We start from the raw sequence: 15977 nt of genomic DNA, 5'->3' as shown, positions 1-15977 counted from the left end.
CGACAGTCGAGTGTGCTCGACTGTGAGATACCCGATACACATTTTTAATGAAAGCAAAATAGTCCCGTATTCATTTGTAAATACACCGAATTAGTATACTGCTACAATACTAAAGATAAAGGCGACATTTGGTATATTGATATGCATACTACTCATTCAAAATATACCATAGAGTGCACAATATACCAGATTGTCAGCCAATGAAGTCTTAAAATATGCCAAGCTAATACTAAATATATACCAAGGGCTATATTCGGTATATTAATGTAGTACTTCATGCAAAATATACCAAAGGGTGCAAAATATGCCAAATTGTCGATCAAGCAATCTAAAAATATATACCGCAAAAATACTAAATATATACCTAATTCTATATTTAGTTTATTGATATACTACTACATTCAAAATATACCATAGAGTGCAAAATATGCCTGATTGTCAGCCAAAGCAACTAGAACCCGTAATAAATAGGCAACTCTAGCTTCAAAATTACGCTTGTTATTCGATAGTTATCGACTTTCGGGGGCGGAAGTGGGCATGGTAAAAATTTAAAACTAGATCTGCGCTCAAGTTCTATCGAATATAAATGATATCTCTATCTCTTATAGCTTCTGAAGTCTAAGTCTTCATACGGACGGACAGACAGACAGACGGACATTGCTATATCATCTCGGCTGTTGACTTTTCTCAAGAATATATATACCTTATAGGGTCGGAGATGCCTCGTTCTGCCTGTTTCATAGAACCACAAACTTATAATACCCTTCTACCTTATGATTAACGGGTATAAAAAGTGTAGAACTAACATCAATCAGTCAGTTAATTAATCAGTTATTCATTTCGTCAGAAAGTCAATCGGTTTGTCATAAACTAAAGCGTTATGTGTCAATGGATTACGGTTCATTAAACAGAGATTTTGTTGCAATCGAATGCAATTAAAATGCAGCGAGTAATAAGACATTTATTGGCGCTTAAATGAGCTCAAAAGCAATCACATGTCATTCCGTATAGTAAAACCTGAATTATTCAAATACTCAAGAATGCGAGAACAGAATTTCTCTTTTCTCGTAACTTGAATTAAAATATTTTCAACTTTGTTATTTAGTTCAAATCAATGTTTCCAAATATATTCTCAATTCTTTGTTAGTTATTTAGTTCAATCAATGTTTCAAAATACTCTTAATTTTTCGTGTTCAAAGTCTTAGTTTATTGTAGTTTTTATCGACGGTAAGTTTATAAAAACGTAAAAGAAAAAGTTGACATTTCAGCGTTTAGCGTTTGCAGATTTTTGGAATGGATTCGAATAAAGGCCAAGGACGAGGACGTCGTGTAACGAAATGCACACAGGAGCGTTGGCAATTGTTGTTCAATGGATTTCTCAGCTGCCTCGAGGTGGATAACGATTGGGCGAGACTCACGCACTTTGAATTCGTTTGCAATTGAGGTGACGAAAGGATTCCCATCAACATTCGTGTAACTCAATCGCATCTGTCCTCGTTGTTGTAATGTCTTGTGTTGTGTGTCCTTGTTGTGGTTAATGCCCAGCAACAAAAAATATATAATACAAACGAGTTTTAGGTCTTGGATATCAAATACACTGAACAAGTGGTCGATACTCTTTCTGGGAACTTTCTGTTACTTTTGTTATTTTGGTTTTTCGCTTTTCGTTGTCGGTTTTTGGTTTTTGGGTCAGGGGCGTTGGTCGACAAGTTGTCTGGCAAAGTTGAAAGGCGGTTTCAAATTACGCGACAACACTTGACACCGATGAAGCGAGATGAAACGGGGAAAGGAGGAGAAGTAGGACGAGAGGATAACTCAACTTACCCGTGTTTTATAGCACTTGTCGCTGTTGTCGGCCTTTGCACACTTGATGCCAAACTCATCGAGAAACAGATCCTCCTGGAAAAAAGTCGTGAAAAAACAAGAAGAAATCAATTAGCACAAAAGCCTTTCAATTTGCAACGGAAACGAAGCTCCTCAGCTCTCAGTTCTCACTTCTCCTCCAATGTCAACGACTCGGCTTACAGCATTTCATCAATATAATGACAACCATCGAGACAACAATAGAGTAAGAGGAGCGCGACTTAATTAAAATATACGCTTTGCATTTTTAAATACAATTTCCGAGAATATTTACATTCACACTCGCACATTTTGTATGCATAATTCAATTGACCGATTCCCAAATAGAAAAGTCACGTCACAGTGCAAAACTAGTTTTGTGTATCGCTAAAGCTAAAGCTAAAGCTAAAGCTAAAGCTAAAGCCAAAGCAACAGCAACAGAAAAAAAGCAGCACGTGATCAACAGCTAAAAGCCAAGACCGAAAAAGATCTTCGATTAACTTTGCTCGCTCGATTGGCCACGAAAATGACAAACGAATCTGCATAAAAATAAACAACAAGGCAAAGGCCGCCAATATATTAAATTCGCAACAAAAAAAAACAAACAACCTAAAGAGAAGTCGTAAAAGAAGTTCACCTAGTGTTGCAAATATTCCACAATAAATATAAATAGTTTACATCATTAAGTATTTAAATAGTTTAGCAAAGTTCGACTCTTCAGAACATTTACATCGAGTATCAACAATTGAAACTATATTTAAAGATGGGAAAGAAAATAAATCATTTCGATTCTTCTCTATTACAATTTAACAATTTCAAAACTTGTTTAGGAAGAACTGTTGTTTTGTGGTTTCATATTTCAAAATATACCAAATGAATATACCAAAAAATGCTTCTTTATAGTATTTCTTGTTTTATACTTGGAATATTGTGAAACTTTGTGAATATTTGCATTAGATACGTAGAAAGCAGCATTGACAATTAATAATAATAATATAGCAAAAAAGATTAATTACTATAAATGATATATTTGGTATATTGATATACTACTACATGCAAAATGTCCTTAAAATATACAACAGTTTGTGAACCTAAAATGAAAAATGACACCCCAAAATAATTTCCCATTCACTTCAATATTGAATTTCTGAATAAATTGCTGTCTTTATGGGAGAAGCTGTCTTTAATCGATGCTCTGCGTTAACTTAATTCCTTTGCTTATTGATTACAATACTAAAGCAAAGTGTCTTGTTTCCCAATGCTGTTTGTTTGTTTATTCGTTTGCTTGTGTGCTTAACTTGGAAGCTGGAGTCAATCGTTCCGCTTTCAAATACATAAATGTTGAGAATCGCAGTAATTGTTGGTTATTTATTGTAAGCTGCAGCTTCGACAGCTCTGAAGCTGCGGCAGGGTCAGCTTAGGGCTGCCTTGGGACTGCACTTGGCCTGAGCTTGGGAGATGCTGCTCTACTAAATGTTATATATAGTATTTTTAGTATAGGTCTAGGCGAGGGGAGAGGTGAGCTGAGTTTTCCCCCCTTTGGGTTTTTTCCAACTTATCGCACGCAATTTTCACAACACAACAAAAAACAGGAAAGAAATTTACAGTCGAGTGTGATCGACTTTGAGATACCCGTACCCATTTAATTTAAAATATAAATAATATATTTAGTATATTATTATACCATAGAGTGCAAAATATACCGCAGTAAGTAGGCAAAAGTATTTCTTATGTAACTTCTGCAATCTTTATCCGATCGCAAGTGAATTTAAAGGAATCATTAAAATAATTAATTCTGCAAATATACCAAAGGTTTTATTTGGTATATTGATATACCATAGAGTGAAAAATATACCGCAGTAAGTAGGCAAAAGTATTTCTTATGTAACTTCTGCAATCTTTATCCGATCGCAATCAAATTTAGAGGAATCTGTTTTCAAGGGAGCACAAAGTTATAATACCCTTCTACCTTATGGGTAACGGGTATAAACACACACAAACACACACACACAAAGTGTATTTTTCTTGTTGCTTGCTTGTTGTGCGAGTCTTTTCATTGAGTTTCTCTACTTTTTCGCACACGCGTCAATTTAATTTAGAATTCTACGTAATATTTTATTAATTTAGCTTGATTGGCTTTTTCACAAACACAGAATCCCCCTCTCTCGTTCTCACTCTCCCCCTCTCTCTTTCTGTCTTCCTCGTTGTATGTTTGTTGTGGCTACTTGGGGGAGAAAGAGAGAACTCAAGGGGAGCTCCACAGAGAAAGAGAGGAGAGGGATGAGGCTGGATGGCTGACTGGCTGCCTGCTAATTGGCGTTGGGGGTTTCATGTCGTCATTGCGCGTCTTTTGTTGTACAATTTCTATTACATTAACTGACTGACTGACACACACACACACACGCACACGCACACACACACAGGGGCACACAGACTGAGTGTGTGTTATTGACACCATTTTTGTGTTGTTGCATTGCCACAGAAAGCCAAATAAATTGGCTTCAACATTTTGCAAAGAACATCATGAACACATCATACAACATCAGCATCAGCATCATCATGATGAATGATTCTTTTGTAGTTCATTTCTAGTTTAAGCTTGGGCATTGCGCTTTTTCGGTTTAACTTCTGCAATCCGCTTCAACTGCAATTGGAAATGAGAATCGAGATGGAGATGGAGATGGAGGCGATGACGAAGGCGAAGTCGAAGCGACAAGCAACAATTTACGTAGCTATTAGGAACACTCCGAATAACACACACACACACACACACACACATATACTTCTCTCTTCAGCTCCCACTCCATAGTCAGCTCCATCTGCCTCGTTTACAGCATTAGGCAGCCTGACAACGATTCTGCCTCTGCCTGATTAGTTTTAATTGAGATGGAGATGGGATTGAGCTCTGGCCACTGAGATTGCGTCTCGAATTGGGATTCGGATTAAACACACTGACTTCATGTGTGTGAGGGAGGGAGAGAGACAGACAGACAGAGAGAGACAGAGAGTGCGATAAGTGAACTGCTACGCAATTAAGACGATTTCCGATCGAGCACTCTAATTGCACACTCGACGATTACCTTCAGATTACTTTGTACTGCACTTAAATGACATCTTTAGAGCATAAGCGACCATCATTAACTCGATACAGTACAACTTCCTTAAAATATACCAAATCAATATACCAAAATACGCTTGAATAGTCTATATGCCACATTTGGTATATCAATATACTACTTCATCCTTAAAATATATCAAATAATTAAATCAGAATATGCTTAAATACTAAAAATGTTATATTTGGTATATCGATATACTACTACATGCAAAATATACCAAATAAATATACCAAAACATGCTCAAATATTTAAAATATGCAAATAAATCTATACAAAAAGTCACTTTTGTTATATTTGGTATATCAATATACTACTACATGCAAAATATACCAAATAAATATACCAAAACATGCTCAAATATTTAAAATATACAAATAATTCTATACAAAAATTGGTTAATATTCCATTTGCTATATTTGGTATATCGATATACTACTACATGCAAAATATACCAAAAAAATATACCAAAACATGCTCAAATATTTAAAATATGCAACGAAATCTATACAAAAAGTTCCTTTTTCTATATTTGGTATATCGATATACTACTACATGCAAAATATACCAAATAAATATACCAAAACATGCTCAAATATTTAAAATATACAAATAAATCTATACAAAAAGTGCTTAATATTCCATTTGCTATATTTGGTATATCGATATACAATTACATGCAAATAAATATACTAACAAAATACCAAAATATACCAAATACATACAAAATATAGCAAATATTACAATATACATAAAACAGATTGTAAAGCTAAACTAAAATAAAATCCGTTAAATGTTCCTAATGCTGAATCCTGCATATATATCGATAACGATAACAGCGGCGAATTAAGCTTAGACATAGCAGAAGATGTTGATTACATTTTGTCATCTCTATTGATAACGATTGCAGTCATTACCGACTCAATCGATAACGATAACAAGTAGTGGTCGAATTAAACTTGCACTTAGTGCATTACTTTCTTTCACTCAAACATTCCACACTATCAACTCAATCGATAACGATAACAAATGAGCAACTGCAAACAGAAAACCATTTCAATTTGCTGCGCACTCGTGTGTATATCGATAACATGCTCAGAACGGTGAAAAACAAAGAGCTCTTGGAAAATAGAGTGAGTGGAAAGGAATAACAATGGATGGCTGATGATTGCTATGGAAATCGCAGTGGCGCCATCTATTGTGCACTCGCATGTAATTGCGAATGATGTAACAAAAGTGGCAACAAAATGGTCTAAATAACTGCAACTGCAACAGCAACAATAACAACAGCAACTAATGCTAGAAATGGCAAACAAAAACAAAAGCTAGACACACATAGTTGTTCATTCTTTTTTTTTTGTCTGCATGTTAATTATGCCAGGCAGAATTAAGTGAGAAACTAATTAAAATCAAACAGCGAACAAAATGGCAACTTTTCGTATTATGAAATACCAAAATAGATAATGATGACATATTTGGAAGCGTTCAATTGATGAAATTGAAAGAAACAAGTGAAATCGAGTTAACACTGGCGCCAGCTAGCGTCTGTTATTGGCAACTGAAAAGGAGAAAATAGAACGAATCGCCCCACACACAATCTGTAAATTGCAATAAAGCGAAGGTAACCCAAATATTAAGAATCCCAGCAATAGACAGAGCAAAAGATACAGCAACAGCAACAGATACATTTACATCGTTGCAAAAAGATACAATTGCATGTGGAATGCGAGATGCGAGATGCGAGATGATGCTTTGTGCTCTAGTTTCAAGTGTTTGCTTGACATGACAGGCAAGCGAATGAAGCAGCAACAGCAGCAACAGCAGCAACAGGCAACAGAGGCTATAATCACCCAACTTGACAATAGACATTACACACAGAGATTGCTTAATTGGCGGCTTCGGATTTTGTATGGAACTAAGCGAACTCTGTTCGCTGGCCATGTGACTAACGCCCAGTTCTCTAACTCTAACAACTCTCTCTCTCTCTCTCTTTCGTTCAGTCCCTTTATCAAAAGTTTAACAATGCACACTCAACTAAAAGTCAGCTTAGAGTAATCTTAATGCGTCATCGACACAGCTTTCAGATCAACTATTGAAGGTACACAATTAGTTGGCTAATTGCCAATGAAAGCAAATTAATTCAACAATCAATGACGCTTTCTCATTTAGCACAGCAAAAATAAACTATTTCATTTGTATATAATCTATATTAGTACTTTTACAACTCCAACAGAAAATTTCCACTTGAAGTGAAACACTTTCAATTTATCAGTTATTTTAAATGTTTCCGGAGTACAGAATTTTCAGTCTGTTTATAGAACTCAACTTTAAGTTCCAAGTAATAAATAAATAATGAATATTGATGTCAAGTTAAAAGTAATATATAAACAAATATTAATATCTAGTCATTTGTAGATGAAACTTTCTTTATTTATTTAAATATTTCAAGATCACAAGACATACAAAGCTCAATAATAACAAGTGAGAAAGCTAATCGAAGAAGTTCTCTTTGCCCATTCAAAAGTGTTTCTTAAATAACTTCTATAATAATCAAATTCTCAGGAATCATAGATACTATAGTTATTAGTGTATGTACTAAAAAAAACCAAGAACATTTGAAATAAAATTTTTAAGAACTTTGCTAAAAGATACTATTGACAAATGCCAAAAGATAGCTTTAAAGAATTCTACTTAAATTTTTTAATAAGTCAGAATTCCCTAAGATTGACAAAGATAGAATGACGACGACCAAAATCTTGTATGAAAATGCTATTTAAAGATCATGATTGATTTATACAATTTCTTGTAGGAATATGCTGTTTAGTGAGGACAATTGAGTTAGATATAATATCTTAACTTAGAGTACTACTCACTTCTACTTAAAGATTGAAGTTGAATCTTCTTCTCTTTTTCTAATAATATCTCAACTTAAAGAGGAAGTTTTTGGAGGAGTCAGTTATTTAAAGATTCCAGTTAAATTGCATATAATACCTCAACTTGAAGATAGCAGATATAGTCAATGTGTCCTTTAAGAATCTGCTACTAAACGATGCAATTTAATTAAGATGCATCAATTGAAAATCGAGGGTTGTGATAAGAAATTTCTGCCTAACGATTGAAATTTAATCTTCAATTCTTCTGTTGAATTTATATTCAAAGCTTCCCTTAAGAAACTGCTACTAAATGATATCAATTGATTTAGATTAGATTTAGATTCATCTCAACTTAAGGTCGAACTTTCATGTCAAAATTTGCTACAGATTTGTATATTATAACTCCACTGAATGTCGAAGTTTCTTCTTAGTAATCTGCCACTTAAAGTTCTGACATGATTTAGATATAATATCTCAAAAATAGTCGAAGTTTGCTTTAAGAATCTTTATGAATACCTCAACTTAAAATCGAAGCTTCGTTAAGCAATATGTTACTTTAAGATATAAGATACATAAGTTTACCTCCCCAACAGAAAGTCGAAGTATCTTTTAGAAATCTGACATCTGAAAAATAGTCGAAGTTTGCTTTAAGAATCTTTAGGAATGCCTCAACTGAAAGTCGAAGTTTGTGATACAAATTTGCTACTTAAAGATTACAATCAAATTTTGTCTTCTTCTCTAAGAATTAGAATTAAAGTTTCCTATAAGAATCTGCTACTAAACGATGATAATAAATTTAGATTAGATTATCCAAATCTACCTTAACTTTACCTTAACTTAAAATCGAACTTTCATTTAAGAATTTTCCACTTAAAGATCTCAAATGAATTAGATATAATACCTCAAAAATAGTCAAAGTTTGCTTTAAGAATCTGATACTTAACAATGATAATTGATTTAGATACAATACTTTAACTAAAAGTCGAAGTTTCCTTTAAGAACCTTTATGAATACCTCAACTGAAAGTCAAAGATACATATGTTAAAGAAATAAGATATACATATGTATATGTTTGCTTAAAGAATATTTAAGACAGAAAGTAGAAAGTATCTTCTACCTTAAGTATCTGACATGAATTGGATATAATACCTCAAATAGTCGAAGTTTGCTTTAAGAATCTGATGATAATTGATTTAGATACAATACTTTAACTAAAAGTCGAAGTTTCCTTTAAGAATCTTTATGATGCATATGTTATGCTTCGAAGATACATATGTTACTTAGGGAAAAAAGATACATATGATAACATTTCTATAAGATCTTTGAAGACCTTCCCAACAGAAAGTCGAAGTATGTATCTTCTAGGAATCTAACACTTAAAGATCTGATATGAATGGGATATAATATTTCAAAAATAGTCGAAGTTTGCTTTAAGAATATGATACTTAACAATGATAATTGATTTAGATACAATACTTTAACTAAAAGTCGAAGTTTCCTTTAAGAATCTTTAAGAATACCTCAACTGAAGGTCGAAGATACATATGTTAAAGAAATAAGATATACATATGTATATGTTTGCTTAAAGAATTTTTAAGACAGAAAGTCGAAAGTATCTTCTACCTTAAGTATCTGACATGAATTGGATATAATACCTCAAATAGTCGAAGTTTGCTTTAAGAATCTGATACTTAACAATGATAATTGATTTAGATACAATACTTCAACTAAAAGTCGAAGATTCCTTTAAGAATCTTTATGAATACCTCAACTGAAGGTCGAAGATACATATGTTACTTAAAGAAATAAGATACATAAGATTACTATAAGAATTTTGAAGACCTTGCCAACAGAAAGTCGAAGTATCTTCTTGGAATCTAACACTTAAAGATCTGACATGAATTGGAATCCAAGTTTCTTTCTTACGGAATTCTGTCACTTAAAGATGCCCCCAAAACTTGAACCTAAAGATATAAATTTCTATGAGCTGTAACTCACCTCGACAATGCATCGCTGGACGCAATCGCGAGTCACTTGCTCGATGGCGATGCGCTCATCGATGGCAGTTTCCACTTCCAATCCGAGATCATGTTGTTGTTGATGTTGCTGCTGCTGTTGCTGCTGTTGATGTTGTGGATAGTGAGGCGTGTCTGGGGCGTAGAAGGGTCGAGATCGGGCAACGCTGCTGATGGCAATTCCCTCGGCAACGGCGCCAACATGTTTGTTCCACACTGCAACCTTCTCGACGACATCGCTGTCGAGGGTGGGACGCATGTTCTCCTGGATGCGCAACGGAGGCAACGCAGCTGGAGAGGATGAAAAGTTGAGCTGATGTGGTTGCTGCTGTGGCTGATGTGGTTGCTGCTGCAGTTGCTCGGCGTGAGAGCGACAGCAGACATCGCAGCAGAGAGAGAGAAGCAACAACAGCAGAAGATTGACAATCAGAATGGTAGAGATGCCGCTTCCCTGCTGATGATGATGATGAGGATGTCCTTGACTTTGTCCTGGCCACTGCCAATTGTTGTAGCCATTGGCAAATTGTCTGCCGAGATGCGAGAGTTGTTGTCGCCAGCCCACAAGATGTTTTGTGGTTGTCGATCGAGTTGGAGTTCGACTTCGACTTCGACTCCGACACGAAGACGAAGACGAAGACGAAGATTGAGAGCAACACTTTAAACTATTCGGATTGATGTGTGTCGTTGACATTTTGGTGTTCACATTTACCGCAATTTTCACATTAAAACTGAAGCTTAAACGCTTTGGTTGCTGCTGTTGTGGTTGTTGTAGGTCGTGTTGCTGTTGTTGCTGGGCTGCATTTTCTCGCCAAATCATAGTCAACAAATTTCGCTTGGTGCACAATTCAAATTCTCATCGAGTCAACACACAACAACAAAAAAACGAGGCACTACAATAAAAACACAAACAAACAAACAAAAATTAAAGCAACTCGCGACCTACGACTCAGCTTTGTGAGGAGAGGAGAGGAGAGGGGGAGAAACGAATCGCGTCGCGTCTCGGGCTGGTTTCTAAATTGTTGTCATTCGATTTTTGTTTTTTTCTTTTGAAGAAGAAGAAGAAGCTTCGCTTGACTTTTGCAATTTACATTTTAGCGCACATTCAAATCAAAAATCTAAATCAAACACATACAAAAAACGAAACGAAACGAATCGCGTCGCTTTCGGAGCATGTAAAGTGCATAAGTTAATTTCCATATTATGCAAATTTGACAGCAGTAAAAACGAGCAACAAATGAAATCAAATCAACTAAAGCAATTGACCAAAAGTTCAATGTACCGATTAGTATTAAGTATTAAACTTATTCGAAGCTGTTTCTTCTCTTTTCATTTGTAAGAAGCCAATTAAAATGTTCCCATTTTGACACATAGATGGCGCCACTATAGAATCCTGTTTATTATACCCGGTAGCTATAGAGTGGAAGAGTATTATAACATTGTGGCTGCAGGAAATGTATGACACCTATAAAATATATATATAGACATAGTTACTATGATTCTTGGCTACGATCGGATACGAATTTTAGAAATTATGTATATAAGATATACCAAAAATAGTCTTTGGTATATTTTAGTATATTTGTGGTATTTTAATATGGTATATTTTATAGAATCTGGTATATTTTGAATGTAGTATATTTTGCACTCTATGCAATACTGTACCAATATACCTAATACAAGCTTTGGTATATTTTGGTATAATTTGGACATTTAAATTCGGTATATTTTAGATCCAGTTTATGATAATCTGGTATATTCTGCATATATTATCATATGTAATATACCAAATATAGTGTTTAGTGTATTTTAGTATTTTTTCAGTATATCAATTTGGTAAATTTTAAAATGAATACCCCACTCTTCTGCTTTCGTTCAAAATGGCTAGCGGATATGTCACAGTCGAGCACACTCGACTTTTTCTTGTTTTTTATTTAGCCCTCAGGCCAATTAAGAAGTCCCCGGCCTGGCACATAGATGGCGCTAGTAGCATCAAATCGACAACCTTTAAAAGTTCAGTGTATAAACTTGTTAAGCTATGAAGAAATATAAATGTTAGCTGAATATTCTCCAAGCTTAGAATAGAATTATTTGTAGCTGCTTCAAGAAGAATGAACGAAAGTCAAGCTCAATCTGCTCAAATTTATTGGAGAAGAAGGTTTGAAAGTCAAGCTCAACTTTAAGGAATTATTCAAGAAGAAGGTTCAGCCTCAACTTTGATCGCTTTGCACTACTCAATATCTGTTCTCTATCCTCAAGAGTATAAAACAAGAATTAATGATTATTTATAAATGAATGCGAAGTGCGAATGCGAGAGCAAAAATTTCGCATGATTGAAATTGATGGAATATTAACAGATCGATTGGTAGGTGGAACCGCAGCTAATGGATGAGCCATCAGCTTTTCTCCCTCCCCCCAAACCGAATCGATCTGAACTGAACTATGCAATTGCCATTAAACATTTACTTACACACACACACACAGATGCATGCATTATATATTTTATGGGAAGGTTAATTAATTTGCTCAGCCACCAAAAAACAGCGAACAAAAAAAGTATTATTAAAATAAAATAAATGCGAAATAAAAATTGAGAGTCGCTTAATTAACCGCACGATATTTTTGAAATTCCCGAACGGGGAAAGGAGGGTAAAAGTGGGATAAAAATGTGTAATTGGATCGAAAAGTTGTGCATAACTTTTATGCAAATGTTGGCGATTTAATTGTGATTATAATGCATAAGCATGTTTCTATCTCTTCTCGCTTCCCACTTTTCCACTTTTCACTTTTGGGTTTTCACAGTTTCCCATCTGCGTATTTATTTAGCATTCGCATTCGCATTTAATTTCAATTTAAAGTTTCAGTTTCAGCTTCAGATTCGCTTCTGTTTCGGTTTCTGTTTTCTGTTTTCAGTTTTCAGTTTCTAGTTTCAATTTCATTTTCAGTTGCCGTTGCCCACATATCATTTTTTTTGTGTTGTGTTGCGTTGCGTTGTGTTTGTCGTGTTCTGCGATTGTTGAAACATTGTTAACGCGCTTTAATTCAATTTGCGGCATGCGTCGTTTAATTGATGCCGCGGCAGCTTAATTGCATTTCATTGTAGCCCTTCGGCATTTCAACGTGCTGCAAACTTATCATCACGCGTGGTCAACTCACTTCTCTCTCCAAAAAAAATAACATAAAAAAAAAACTGTATCTCAGTCGAAATTCTGTTTCGTTCTGTTTTTTTGCTCAATCTGAGCGCTGCGTACTTTATCGTGCCGCGATCGTCACATAACTGATGACACCGGCAAACGAGAAGCCGAGAAGCAACGACAGAAGCAACGACGACGAACAGCTCCAAAAACAACCCCAGCCGAAGTCGCAAATTGAACAAGACGATCGAGAACAACGCTCAAACAAAACAAAAACAACAACGATCTTTAAAAATTCAATACGATGACGTAGCCAAATCGACCCGCTGCTAAAGATTTCCCATTCTCTCCCTCAACTCAACTTTCCCCCATTCATTAAAATGCCAAGTTCCAAGTTCGTTTAGTTTTTCCCCCCGCAAAACGAACTTCAATTAACCACAAGTGATTTGACATTCTTAACAAATAATTAGTTTACACACACACACACACACACACACAAACATTATTTGTTGCCAACCAGAAAGTCATTAACAGCCTACCCTTTAATTAAGCTACTGAATCGCAGTAGTAGTTTAATACAACTCCCTAAAGTATGCAATGCATTTAAGCGCCCAATTAAATGACAGCTCCTAAAAGTATGCAACGAAAAATATTTGACATCCCAAGCAAAGCGCAATGCGAGCGACAGAGTGAGAGCGAGATAGTTGCTGTTCTGCGATCGGGCTATTACAAAATTCAGAACAATTTCCAATCGTTGCCAGTCAATGACAATCTTAACATAAATTTAGTTCACACACATAAACTTGGCGACTAACGTTTTGTTGCTAGACAGAGAGTAATTAAACCTTGCTTATAGATCGCTTTAAAGAAACCTCTCCCTCTAATTAAACTTCTGTAAGTGATACTAAATCTCAGTAGCAAAATTTCATTTCAAGTTCTCTGCAAAGTTTAAAGCAGCGCGTTTGCAAGCGCAATTTAAAGCGCGCTCCTAAAAGTATGCAACGAAAAATGTTTTTGCTGTCCCATGCAAAGAGCACTGTGAGAGAGTGAGTAAGAGAGAGATAGAGAGATAGAGCGAGAGTAGAGTGTTAAAGACACGATGACGTTGATGCTGACTGAGGTGGCTTCGCTGTGATCGGGCTATTAAGAATTTGCGACAATTTCCATATCCGTTTCCGGCCAATGGCTAACCTCGCCCAGGATGCCGCACGCTTTATAGATTTGCGCAGGAAATTGCGAGTTGTGCAGCGGAAATTTCAACATTTTCTGGCATTTTCACTCGCATGTTGCGACAGACAGACAGACAGATAGAATAGTGCTGAAGCTTGTGCTGCGTAATGCTTTTGCCAGTTGATAAGTTGATAATCTTGGCTGCAATCAATACATGACATGATGTGCAACTCAAGTGAAAAATGTCAAGTGTGCATAATAATAATACTTTCCAACATTCGAAAGGGGGAAATCACCCGGAATTAAGCTAAAACGTTGCCAAACAGTTTAGTTGAGTTGTCCAATCGGAGAAAAGCGAGCTGACTCATGACGCCCAAGTATCCCCCCCTCAACACCCTCCACGCCCCTCCCACCCAACAACAACAACTCATGCTGAGAGAATCAAAATATTTATAAACAATGTCTTCACACTATATAAACACACACATTCGAGTGCTTTTGCCATTTTGCATATTGATCTGAACTTGATGTTCTCCTTTATACCCTGGAATATGCCACCAACGGGGCATATTAACAACATGTTCAGTTGCAACTTGCAACTTTCCTCCTTCGAAGGCAGCAACAAAACGCTCTCGAAATTTAACTTAGCATACTTTTCGGGGAGCAAGCGATGCGGCCAGGGTATCTGGTAGTCGAGCAGAGTGCAGCGATTGCTAAGAATTTCTGCGCTGCGAGCCAAGAGCGATAAGCGATTAAAAACATCAACACATTGTATATAAATTCTTAAATTCCCTGTAGAGAAAGCGCGCAAATGTCGTAAGTACATTCATATGATTACACACACACCAACGCAAACACACAGACACACACACACACACACACTCATACATGCACAGCATGTGTTTCAACTATAGAAATTAAGCAAGATTAAACGCTCGAATCGCATTCGCCTCAGTCGCGCATCAAATCTTGCAAACGTCGGGACAAACAAAACAGCATCAAATTCATAAATTCATTAATCAAACAATATGGAGTCAACAATGCTGAAAGGCATCATCATAATGCTGCTGCTGTCCGTTGCAATTACAGCTGAACAAGAAACAAGGCAGCAGCCGCCATATAGACGTAAGTATCGGATATCGAACTACGATAACTACACTACTTCGATAGCTAACCATTCACCCACCTGCGCCATTTAGCACTGTCGCCCAGCTACAGCTTCCAGCCAAAGTTCTGCAGCGACACCTACAGTGGACGGCAGCTGTACGTGGGCGAGATGTACACACGCCCCGGCCAATGTGTTCGTGTGCAATGCCTGGGCACACTGCAGCTGTGGGAGGACAGGTGAGTGTGAGCGAGATGGAGCTTTACGTATGTATGTTTATCGCGTTGTCGCCTTCGCAGCTGCAAATCGCCGGCCGGCCTAAAGGGCAACTGCATTGTACTGCCGCAAATGGAAAGCAATCTCGAGTATCCCAAATGTTGTCCCTTCTACGAGTGCAAGACGTACGAGTCCAATGCCCAGGGCGAGGTGGAGACTACCAATACTTACGAACACACTGGCTATTTGCGCAGATCCTACGTCACCGAACTGATCCGCATCAACAAGGAGCCAGGTGAAACCACGGTAATCACGGGGCCAGCGCGCAAATATCAGTTGTAAGGCAGCATACAACTGCGTGCGTTTGTGTATTTATGTAATTAGTTCGTAATTAGTATTGTATTGTAATGTATTGTTTGAGTGGCCGTGCAATTTGTGTGTGCAATATACGAGAATTATTTGCAAAAACTTGAATTGTTTTTGGGCGCGTTTTGATTATTCACCACAAC

The 15977-nt window shown here is 36.3% G+C and overlaps 1 protein-coding gene and 1 long non-coding RNA gene across 3 annotated transcripts; both read left to right on the top strand.

Annotated features, from left to right (window-relative positions):
* The first annotated feature begins 1016 nt into the window (after positions 1-1016).
* LOC133847276 (uncharacterized) lies at positions 1017-1647 on the top strand. 2 transcript variants are annotated; one of them, XR_009895151.1, is made up of 2 exons: positions 1017-1227; positions 1285-1647. It is a non-coding gene; the product is annotated as an uncharacterized LOC133847276 (long non-coding RNA). The 2 variants fall into 2 exon arrangements; XR_009895152.1 differs by having other exon boundaries at positions 1276-1647.
* Positions 1648-15092: 13445 nt separating this feature from the next.
* LOC133847335 (protein Vago) lies at positions 15093-15942 on the top strand. Its single transcript, XM_062282306.1, has 3 exons — positions 15093-15272; positions 15347-15491; positions 15552-15942. Exons 1-3 carry the CDS (start codon positions 15176-15178, stop codon positions 15808-15810), a joined length of 501 nt encoding a protein of 166 aa, XP_062138290.1. The 5' UTR covers positions 15093-15175; the 3' UTR covers positions 15811-15942.
* Positions 15943-15977: the final 35 nt, after the last annotated feature.

The sequence above is a fragment of the Drosophila sulfurigaster genome, chromosome X, assembly GCF_023558435.1.
Source record: "Drosophila sulfurigaster albostrigata strain 15112-1811.04 chromosome X, ASM2355843v2, whole genome shotgun sequence".
Lineage (NCBI taxonomy): Eukaryota > Metazoa > Arthropoda > Insecta > Diptera > Drosophilidae > Drosophila > Drosophila sulfurigaster.
Note: the sequence above shows the minus strand (reverse complement) of the source record. Positions and strands in the feature narration are given on the sequence as shown.

Bases quoted from the DNA above. Each gene is read 5' to 3' on its own strand.
- LOC133847335 (XM_062282306.1), top strand. From the start codon at position 15,176: ATGGAGTCAACAATGCTGAAAGGCATCATCATAATGCTGCTGCTGTCC. The intron at 15,273-15,346 runs GTAAGTATCGGA...TGCGCCATTTAG, and splicing joins GCAGCAGCCGCCATATAGAC to CACTGTCGCCCAGCTACAGC. The intron at 15,492-15,551 runs GTGAGTGTGAGC...TCGCCTTCGCAG, and splicing joins CTGCAGCTGTGGGAGGACAG to CTGCAAATCGCCGGCCGGCC.